At 42.9% G+C, this 11,536-nt stretch overlaps 1 protein-coding gene across 1 annotated transcript; it reads right to left on the bottom strand.

Moving 5' to 3' along the window:
• Window positions 1-1,500: 1,500 nt before the first annotated feature.
• Window positions 1,501-2,436, bottom strand: LOC103681970 (putative olfactory receptor 2B8). The gene has a single exon (XM_008711546.2). The coding sequence runs from the start codon at window positions 2,434-2,436 to the stop codon at window positions 1,501-1,503; it is 936 nt and encodes a 311-aa protein (XP_008709768.2).
• Between the last annotated feature and the right edge of the window lie 9,100 nt (window positions 2,437-11,536).

Raw genomic sequence — 11,536 nt, forward strand, 5'->3', positions numbered from 1 at the left:
GCCCCACATTGGGCTCCGTGCTCCGCCCAGAGTCGGGCTGTCCCTCTCTGAGCCCCTGTGTCCCTCCCCTGCCCAGGCTCTCTCTCTCATAAATAAATAAATAAATAAATAAATACAATTTCTAAAACAGAAACAGAAATATGATGGGGAATGGAAATCTGTCACCATCGGGGATAAACAGTATCACAAAACCGCTTTTCCGCTGGCACACATGCAGCATCACTGTGCTGTCAAGACAAACCCCAGGGGTAGATTCCAGTGGGAATATTGTGATGGTGTTAGCGATCCAGAGAGACCCTGACCGTGTGCACACTCTCCCCCGGCTGTTGTTTCCAGCCTCCAAGCGCTGTCTCTGGACAAGGTCACTTGTCATGAGCACGACCAGCTCAGGGGGTACAAGGCCCTGGAGGAGCTGGTCACTGTCGGATAGGGAACAGCACCCTGGTTACGCGGACGTGTCCAGTCCCAGACACAGATACACTTACCTGCACGGGCTACGAGTTGGGAAAACCTACCAGAAACCGGAACCATGTCCATGAAGATGGCATCGCAGAGCTCCAGCCTCCGTGGGAAAGTGCACTGTGTGCGACAATACAGGACACGACACCAGATCCATGCCCCAAACACGTTTCTGTGCAAGCTGAGCCCGCAGTAAGATCGAAGGGCTGCCGGTCAGACTCAGTTGTTCTGGGATGTTTGCGTTCATCTCTCCTAATTCAGATTGTGTGACAGCGCTTCAGACTGAGATGGCTATTTGTGAAGGTCAGACACACGGAGATGTTTAATATTATATACATTGTATTTATTCTTCACATTTCCTCCTAGTGAATCCGGCAAGCTCCAGAGAACATGGCATTTCCTGCGAATAAGAGGTGTACCTTATAATAGAGCCATGATCACAGTGCAAGAAGAGGTGACATGCTTCCAACAGGTTGCCAGAAAATGCTAAAATGTTAATATTTCTTAGTGTTTTAGTGGTTCATATTCTTAGTTTCCCTATGCCTTTATGGTACGTTCCTCGATGCCTTCTTCCAAGTAGAATTGAAACCATGTTCCCATATGGGGGACAAATCAGAAAAACCTGTGGAGCTTTTTCCAATGACAATGTGACGCAGATGCTCTAGGCCCCGGAGTAGCATCCCTGGCAGCGGCAGGAATCCCTGGACTTAGATTTTGAGCACCCAGTGTGTAAAAACATTAGGTAAGGGAATTCCCTTGAGAGCTGTCAGAGGAAATTTTAGAAGACACGGGGAGGACAAAATCAACTTTTTTTTTCTTAAAGATTTCTTTATTTATTCAGAGAGAGAAAGAGACAGAGCTGGCACAATCAGGGGCAGAGGCAAAGCAGGCTCCCCACTAGGCAAGTTGCCTGTAGTGGGATAGATCCCAGGAACCGGGATCATGACCTGAGCAGGAGGCAGACACCCAGACCACTAGGGCACAATCATCTTAAGTACCCTGGCATTCAATGTCTTCCATCATAGGATCTTCCCCGCCCAGTCATCTGGAGTCATGGCCCCTGCAAAACACCTTCATTGCTCCCGTCACATCCTTGTTCCGCAGTGTATATATGACGGGGTTGACCATGGGGGTGACGATGGTGTAGAACAGAGAAACGAACTTGCCCTGACCCTGGGAGTAGTTGTTGCTGGGCTGGAGGTAAGCGTAGATGGCCGTGCCATAGAACAGGGAGACCACTGTGATGTGGGACCCACACGTCCCAAATGCTTTCCTCTGCCCTGCAGATGACTTTATTCTTAAGACTGCTCTGACAATCCGACCATACGAGACCGTGATTAAGGCCACAGGCACGAGGAGAACGATCACACCGACAAAGAAGAGCACAGACTCATTCACAGTGGTGTCAACACAGGCAAGCTTGAGCAGTGGGGGGACCTCACAAAAGAAATGGTCTATTTTATTTCTCCCACAAAGTGGTACAAGGAAGGTGAGCACTGTCTGCAATGAGGAGTTGGCAAAACCAATGACCCACGATGCGGAAGCCATGAGGGCACAGAGACGGGGGTGCATGACCACTGTGTAGTGCAGGGGCCTGCAGATGGCAGCATAGCGGTCAAATGCCATGACCCCTAAGAGAATGCATTCAGTGCCTCCCAATCCTAGAGCGACAAATAGCTGAACTATGCAGCCACCAAACGAGATAGACTTGTCTGCTCCCCTGAGATGAACTAGGAGCTGCGGGACAGTGCTGGTTGTGTAGCACAGGTCCAGAAAGCTCAGGTTGGAGAGGAAAAAGTACATGGGAGTCTGAAGATGGGGGTCCAGGTGGGACAAGGCAATGATGGTGGTGTTTCCCAGCAGAGTGAACAGATAGAAGATCAGAAGAACCACGAAGAGGACGAGCTCCAGCTGAGGCTGGTCCGAGAAACCCAGCAGGACAAACCCAGTGAAAGAACTGCCATTTTTCTGTTCCATCCTCTGTTAGCACATGTTTCCTGTCAGGACCGAGCATTTAGAAACTTTTAAAAGAAATCGTCAAAGAAATAAACAGTTGGCTGGGAGTCGATCTTTCATGTTTAAGACAGGTCTCTGGGTTTTATCTGTAACTATTTGAATAAATGATGTATTCAGTAAAATTGACATAGTTCCTCCTAATACAGTCCATGTTATCACAAAAATATGTCATTAATATTTGGTATAAGGAAAATGAAATAATTGCCCTTGTGTTGGCATCAGTCATATGAAATTACCACTTGGTCTTTTTCAGTCAGGAAGCAACCAAGACTTAGAAAGCTGACTATAAAAATGAGCTAAATATGCATGGGGTGAGGGAAAAGCGGGGGAGGAGCCAAATCCAGAAAAGGAGATTCAAAAGAAAGGAGATGCAGACAAGAGAGGAAGGGCGATTTTCATAAATCCGTGTCTCATGGTGTAGCCACACACTTCTGAGCAATAGAATATAATACAATTTAATCTTGAAGTACATTCAGAATCAGGAATTGAAGACCAAGGGTTGTTCACTTGCTTAAAATTCAGTACATTCAAAAATATCACTACTAGTTCTGCACAAGAAACATTATAGCAGAATTGACTAATATAAATACATATTTGCACCATCTTTTTTTTTTTCTGTATCATACAAAAAAAAATAAATCCTGAAAAGGGAAAGAAACACATCTACCACCCAGAGTACAGTGCTTACCTTTTCCTAAAAGGCAGCTTACAATTACTGTACCGATTAGCAGGAACTCCAAAATTCCCATTGGCCTGCATATCCGTGAGAGAATCGAGATCCCAAAGTCAATTGGCCAGACTTTTTCCTCTTCCTTCCCACAGATTTCTGACTTTACACATGAGCAACCACAGCACACATGAAATCCTGAAAAGTCAGATGTAGTCACGGTAACATTCCCCCAATCAGAATAAACATTTTAAAGAATTATCCAGTTACCGTAATCTGTATTTTGATATAATGCTTTCCATACTCAGTATGATAAAACAATTTAAATGAGAGATAAATACATGGAATATGAACCCAGATACGTCTAAAACAGAGCAAAGGGAAAGCACTAGGATGAAACCTTGAAGTACTAAGGAAAGGATATAACGAAAAGGATATTTTCTCAATATCACGAGATCTAAGACATCCAAGAATTGACCTTAGGCTCAGATTCCCTTTCTGCGGCCGGTCAAGTCATTCACACTTCTAGATTCCAAACACATGGCAGCTTGCAGAGATGGAGATCTGTACGACCATTGTCATGAACTAGCAGTACTGAAGAAGCACAGATTCACCATCCCCAACCAAGCTGCATAAGAGGAGGCTGACTGTTCTGTTCTATCATGTTCAAATATTTTTTTACAGTACATTTAATTCTTCTGGGACTTTTTTTTTAAAAAGGTTTTATTGATCTTAAAGAGAGGGGAGGGCGCATTGAGACAGAGCTAGAGAACATGAGTAGGGGGAGGGTGCAGGTCTCCCCGGGACAGAACCTCGAGGCCGGCTCCATCCCAGGCCGCGGCATCACTAGCTGAAAGCGGAAGGCAGATCCTTGCCGGATGAGCTACCAAGCCTCTGCTCTAAGACTTTTGAAATCAGATCAGAGTAGACCCACTGGCCGATGTGAAAGAAATGGATACCAGCGGGCATAAAATAAAGCGGTCACAAAATCTGGGGGGACAAAAGTTAAAATGTTAACCTTTCGTCCGGAAAGCACCGATACACTAATGACCATTGGAATAAAGCGCGGTGATCTATTTTAACGTACCCATCTAAGGACTAAAGAAGGCACGTGAGAAGATAAAAAACCCTGGTGAGATGAACTTGTACAAATGATTCGTTGCTGGGATTCGCCATAGTGTGTGTGTGTGTGTAAAGAATGCTGAATGATTATCTATCTAACAGGGATAATAGGGAATATGATTTCGATTTGAAAATAAAATAACCCCGTAAAAGAGTACTTACAAAGCAGAAAAAGAGAGAATACGATTGTCTCTGTATTCCCATGATTTGGCTTCCAGTGCCTTCCTGGAGAGCACCCTGGGAGAGGGAACTAGAATACTCATCGTCGTAGTCTCTCAGCTTACTTGCTTTTTTTTCTCATTACATCCAGAAAACTATTATCCTTTGTGACACTGCTGCGTATGGGAAAGACCAGGCTGTGCATTGGCTTCCTCCCATCGAGCATCAAGCATGTTCTGTGACCTGGAGTCACATTTGTTCCTTCTCTCTCCCGTTCCCAGGGCATGCCGTCCCCTCTCAACTGTGTGCCCGCCTCAGGGAGGTGCAATCTTGTAAAAGGACTTAAAAGAATGTTTTGCACTGAGGTTAATGAAATTCATTTCATTTTCCACCTTACCAAATTTAAAAATTGTGTGATTATAAGCCTAAAACCATCTAAATACTATAAATGGTAGGTAATAAATGACAAACTGCAATTGAAGAGACATAAATTTCCCTCTTAGACAAACTAGGTAAATAATTCTGGCTGGAAATACTAAACACATCTATCCTAGTTAAGGAGCACAGAATGGTGTCCCTAGTAACTATCATGATAGGATGTGGTACAGGAAAATCTAGTTACAAATCCACACATAAATTATTACTTTGTATTCAAAAAATAAATACTTGAAAAGAGCACACCTTATAGAGAGAGAGAGAAAAATGCTAATAGGTAAAAAAAACAGTAAATAGATTCTACAAAACAAGAAATGGCATTCTATCTAATAATTACCGCTAAAAGGTGTAGGGAAATGGCATCTCTGAAGAACACAATTCTGCAATAATGATTAAAAGAATGGGCATCAAATGAAAAACTTAAATATTCGGTAGCGGCACACGGAAGCTGATAGAGCCATTAACAGAAGTGGTGATGCTGCTGACGTATGACTGTAAAAAGTTTGATGGACACATTCATGCTGTCGATAAAACTACCTGCTCACTATGCAGACTGCACATTTTAACGACCAAAGATCTCAAATTAATGTCTGTATTGAAGATATTTCAACTATATAACAGTCATGGATATAATTCACATACAAACCCTGCCCTATCCAGTTCCTGAATGATCCTGAAGAGTGTTGGCAGAAAGTGGTAAGATAGTCGCTATTGCTTTAATGTGTGACTGTGTCCTAGGTCTGAGCTGACCCCAGATCTACCAGAACGGGCCCGAGGACAATGTGCAGGAGGGAGGCTGATGAGGGGAATGCAGCTGTCTGTACACGGAAATGAGTCTAATGAACATGGACAGTGCTTTCAACATAAGTTCACAGAAGGGGATCAAGTGGTTTCCCAGCATGTGGTTTGTTGGGAATGCTCTCTCTCAGGATTAAAGGGTGAAGGAACAAACAAGAGCAGGAACGTTGCTAAGCAAGGATGTGAGCTCAAGGTGGACTATGGCTCGGAAAGCCTGGAATCCCTGGAAGGCGGAGGACTTAAGGACTCCCACACAAGCAGCCATCTGTGGGTGAAACGCGTCCTCCTGTCTGATACGGGCGCTATCCACATGCCACCACGTGGCACATTTAAGCGTCCTCCGCTTTGAGAAGCCCTCGAATTTTACATATTTGGCCCAATGCTATTAATTTAAATCATAAATGGCTTCACCTTGGCTTCTGCCCACCGTATTGGACAGCCCAGCTCTGGAGACATGAATTGCGCAGATTTCCCACGTCCTGCCTGGGCATTGGCAGCCTTTGTCTATCCCAGGCTGTCCTGGCTGTGAGCTGCCCCCACCCTGTTCCTGGACCCCTGGCACAGTGGCTCCCTTCAGCTGGACGGACCAATCGTCTGAGAAGGGAATGGCTACTGAACCACACATCAGCCGTATTGCCTTAACACTCGGCAAGGAGAGAGACAGCCAGCCAAGGGAAAGAGGTCTGAATGCGGACACCAAGACATCAACAAGTCATTCCGATCCTGTGCGGGAGACAAGGATGGAGCCCAGTGTCCAAACAGAGAAGCACCGACACAATAGTCACAAATCAACTCCCCTGTAGTAATCTCCGATACAGCATTTTTTAAACTCCACACGTATTTTAGATATCTTAGAAAATCTAAAGGGGGAAAATGACCAATTAGAAACTATTAATACTGGCAATGAGTTGCATAGAGAACAAATATTGTCTAATTTCACAGACAATAAGGACCAAAGGGAAAGCAGGGAAGCATATACTCCAGTAATTGTACACATATGCATACTCTCTAATTGTGTGACTCTAGGCCGCACTTTATTACCACTATAGATGTGTATTTAAACTATTTTCCACATGTGCATACACAGGTCTAAGGAATGGACTAACGTACAATGAAATGTCTGGGAACCACTTGGGGGAGTCTATAATGAACAATTAAATTAAGTTCTTATATTTGGTGAATTTCCGTGGTCTGTTCCTTTAGACAACGGTCCATACATTTAAATCAATACAGCTCTTCTGTTTCAAGAACAATTGCAACTGAAAATTAACTTGCCAATTGCTGAAGCAACACAGAGACCGAGTTACATTTCACTCACCTTTGTTCACCTTCTCCGCGTGTTCTAGCTAGTTCCCTACGTCCTTTCCAAGTCACTGCCTACACACAGTACTGGGATTGGCACTGGGACATGCAGAATCCGATGTATGCAGTAAATGCAAAGTTTGGCTACACCAGCACTGGCTTTTCCATAGATTTTTCCTAAACAAAAAGTCGATTTCCCATGATGACTTCACGTGTCTTCAGGTGGACAGAGATGTGCATGTTGCCTCTAGGACGTAGGAGATGAAGGCAATAGCGAACTCTCACGATGGTTTCCCGAATGCAATGACCTGCCTGGAGATTGTGAGACCCTCATGAGCACAGGAGAGGGTGTTGTGACACTCGGCTGTGGCTGGGCTGACACTGAGAACCACATGTGTTTCCCTGGCTGACGTCTCTGGGGAGCAGACGCCCCACACTGTTAATGAGGCCGTCTCGTGAGCGGTCCAGAGGTGACAGTCCTCAGGGAGAATGAAGATCAAGGAAAATCCTAGAGGAGACTTCACTTGTCTCTTTTATTTTTTCATGTATATTAGAGGACAAATAATTCCCTTGGTTTCATGTGTGAATGACCTACATGTTTTACAAAACACTTAAGACTTTTCATCACAATTCCCCAAAATATTAACATATATAAGTATGAGTCCAATCAGTTACTTAAGTTTAAATGTAAATGTGTTTGGTGCCAGCGTGATTCAGTCTCTTCGGCTTCAGACTCCTGGTTTCAGCTAAGGTCATGATCTTAGGGAGTAGGAATGGAGCCCAATTTCGGCTTAGAGCTCCTGCTCAGGAGTGAGTCCTCTTCCCCTCTGTGTCTCCCTCTGCCTCTCCCCACTCCACCCCCGCTCATGCACACTCTCATTGTTTTTCTATTTTATTTTTTATTATGTTCAGTTAGCCAACAGATAGCACATCATTAGTTCTTGATGTAGCATTCAACGATGCATTAGTTGCATATAACGCCCAGTACTCATCACCACACGTGTTCTCCTTAATACCCAAAACCCTGCTACCCCATCACCCCACCCCCTCACTTCTGTAACCCTCAGTTTGTATTCCGAAGACCAGAGTCTCTCATGGTTTGTTCCCATCTCTGATTTCCTCCCATTCAGTTTTCTCTCCCTTCCTCTATGGTCTTCAGTGTTATTCCTTATGTTCCACATATGAGTGAAACCATATGATAATTGTCTTTCTCTGCTTGACTTATTCCACTTAGCATAATCCCCTCCAGGTCCATCCATGATGATGCAAATGGTAGGTGTTCATCCTTTCTGGTGGCTGAGTAATATTCCATTGTATATATGCACAACATCTTTTTTATCCATTCATCTGTTAAAGGACATATTGGCTCCTTCCACCATTTGGCTACTGTGGACATTGCTGCTATGAACATAGGGGTTCATGTGCCCCTGCTTTTCACTACATCTGTATCATAGGGAGTAAATGCTTAGTAGTCCAATTGCTGGGTCATAAGGTAACTTTTTCTTTAATGTCTTGAGGAAACTCCACACTGTTTTCCAGAGTGGCTGTACCAGCTTGCATTCCCACCAACAGCAGAAGAGGGTTCCCCTTTCTCCACATCCTCTCCAACATTTGTTGTTTCCTGTCTTGTTAATTTTTGCCATTCTAACTGGTAAAAGGTGGTATTTCATTGTGGTTTTGATTTGTATTTCCCTGACAGCTAGTGATGTGCAACATGTTTTCATGTGTCTGTCGGCCATTTGCATGTCTTCTGTGGAGAAGTGTCTGTTCATGTGTCTGCCCATTTCTTGACTGGATTATTTGTTTTTGGGGTGTTGAGTTTGAGAAGCTCTTTATAGATGTTGCATACCAGCCCTCTTTGTGTAATGTCATTTGCAAATATCTTCTCGCATTCTATGGGTTGCCTCTTAGTTTGTTGACTGTTTCCATTGCTGTACAGAAGCATTTTATCTTGATGAAGTCCCAAAAGTTCATTTTTGGTTTTGTTTCCCTTGCCTTTAGAGACGTGTCTTGCAAGAAGTTGATGTGGCCGATGTCAAAGAGGTTACTGCCTATGTTCTCCTCTAGGATTTGGATGGATTCCTGTCTCACATTGAGGTCTTTCATCCAGTTTGAGTTTATCCTTGTGGATGGTGTAAGAGAATGGTCCAGTTTCATTCTTCTACATGTGGCTGTCCAATTTTCCCAGCACCATTTACTGAAGAGACAGTCTTTTTTCCATTGGATATTCTTTCCTGATTTGTCAATTATCTATGCCCCAAACATGGGAGCAGCTAATTATATAAGCTGATTAATAACCAAAATAAAAAAACATATTTATAATAATGTATTAATAGGGGGAGACATCAACACTCCACTCACAGCAATGGACAGATCATCAAAGCAGAAGATCAACAAAGAAACAAGAGCTTTGAGTGACACATTGGACTAGATGGACTTAATGTATATATATACAGAACATTCCATCCTATAACAACAGAATACTCATTCTTCTCAAGTGCACATGGAACCTTCTCCAGAATAGAACACATGCTGGGTCACAAATCAGGTCTCAACCAATACCAAAAGACTGAGATTATTCCCTGCGTATTTTCAGACCACAATGCTTTGAAACTGGAACTCAAACATAGAAGAAATTTGGAAGGAACTCAAACACACAGAAGTTCAAGAGCATCCTGCTAAAGAATGATTGGGTCAACCAGAACATTAAAGAATAGCTTGAACAATTCAGGGAGACTAAGGAAAATGAAAACACATCGGTTCAAAACCTATGGGATACTGCAAAGGCGGTCCTTGGAGGGAAGTACATAACCATCCGAGCCTCTCTCAAAATATTAGAAACATCAGTAGCACAAGTAACCTTACACCTAAAGGACCTGGAGAAGAAGAACAAATAAAGCCTAAGCCAAGCAGGAGAAGAGAAATAATCAAGATTAGGCTGAAATCAAAGGAAACAGAAACCAGAAAAACAGTAGAACATATCTTGAGAAACTAGAAGCTAGTGCCTTGAAAAATTAATAAGATCGATAAACCTCTGGCCAGACTCATCCGAAAGAAAACAGAAAAGGACCCAGAATTAATAAAATCATGAGTGAAAGGGTAGAGATTATACGACTAATACCAAAGGAAACAGAAACAATTATTAGAAATTATTACCCAACAACCTATATGCCACCAAATTAAGCAATCTGGAAGAAATGGATGCATTCCTGGGAAACCTATAAACTACCAGGACTGAAACAGGAAGAAATAGACAATCCTGAACAGACCAATAACCAGCAAGGACATTGAGAGCAGTAATCTAAACTTACCCCAGAAACAGAGTCCAGAGCCAGATGGCTTGCCAGGAGAATTCTACCAAACATTGGAAGAAGACAGAATACCTATTATGAAGCTGTTTCAAAAAATAGACACGGAGGAAAATTCCCAAGAGAAGTCTTTCCAAGAGGCCAGCATTACCCTGGATCCCAAAACAACAAAGACCCCATCAAAAGGGAGAATTACAGACCAATATCCCGTGGAACATGGGATGCCAAAATCGCAACAAGATCAGCTCAATAGGACCAACAGCTCATAAAAGGATTTTCACCATGACCAGGTGGGATTTATTCCCTGGGATGCCAGGAGGTTCAAGACGATTTAAAATCAATCCACGTATAGAGCACATTAATGTTCAAAAGAAAAGACAAGAACCTATGATCCTCTGCACTTGATGCAGAAAAGCATTTGACAAAATTAGCATCCTTTCCTGATTAAAACTCTTCAAAGTATAGGGATAGAGGAGAACACTACCTCAATTTCACCATAAAAGCCACTAGGAAAGACCACAGTGAATATCACTCCTCAATGGGGGAAGAAATGAGAGCTCTCCCTTAGGTCAGGAGACATGAGCAGGATGCCCATCTCTCACCTCACTTATTGTTCTAAATAGTACTTTGTAGAAGACCTAGCCTCAGCTAGTCCAGACAACAAAAAAGAAATAAAGGCTTTCAAATTGTGAAGGAAGAGTCAAACTCTATCTCTTCACCAGATGAAATGATTACTCTCAGGAAACCCAAAAATCACCAGCAAATTATGTAAACCCTGTACAGCAATTCACATTAGCGTGTCCAGGATACAAAAGCAATGCACAGAAATCAGTTGTATTTCTATAGACTTAACAAAAACACTAAGACTGCAGACTAACAATAACAACCAGTGTATAGACTAACTGAAAAAAGCAAGAAAATTAGGGAATCAATTCCATTTACCATAGAACTACAAAAGCCATAAGATAGCTAGGGATAAAACCTCACCAGGATCTATACTCTAGAAACCACAGAACACTTATGAAAGAAATGGAGTAAGACTGCAAGAAATGGAAAACTTGTGTGCTCAGAAATTAAAGAACAAATATTGTGAAAATGTCTATGTTGCCCAGAGCAATCTACACTTCCAATCAACCCTATCAAAATACCATTGAGCATTTTATCACATATGTTATTGAGCGCCTGGAACAAACAATCCTAAAATGTGCAATGGAACTGCAGAAAAGATCCTCTGAATCTCGCCGAGGCGGCGTGGTTGAAAAAGAAAACC

The sequence above is a fragment of the Ursus maritimus genome, unplaced genomic scaffold, assembly GCF_017311325.1.
Source record: "Ursus maritimus isolate PB19 unplaced genomic scaffold, ASM1731132v1 scaffold_30, whole genome shotgun sequence".
Classification (NCBI taxonomy): Eukaryota; Metazoa; Chordata; class Mammalia; order Carnivora; family Ursidae; genus Ursus; species Ursus maritimus.

Coding starts and splice junctions, on each gene's coding strand:
- LOC103681970 (XM_008711546.2), bottom strand. CDS start 2,436: ATGGAACAGAAAAATGGCAGTTCTTTCACTGGGTTTGTCCTGCTGGGT.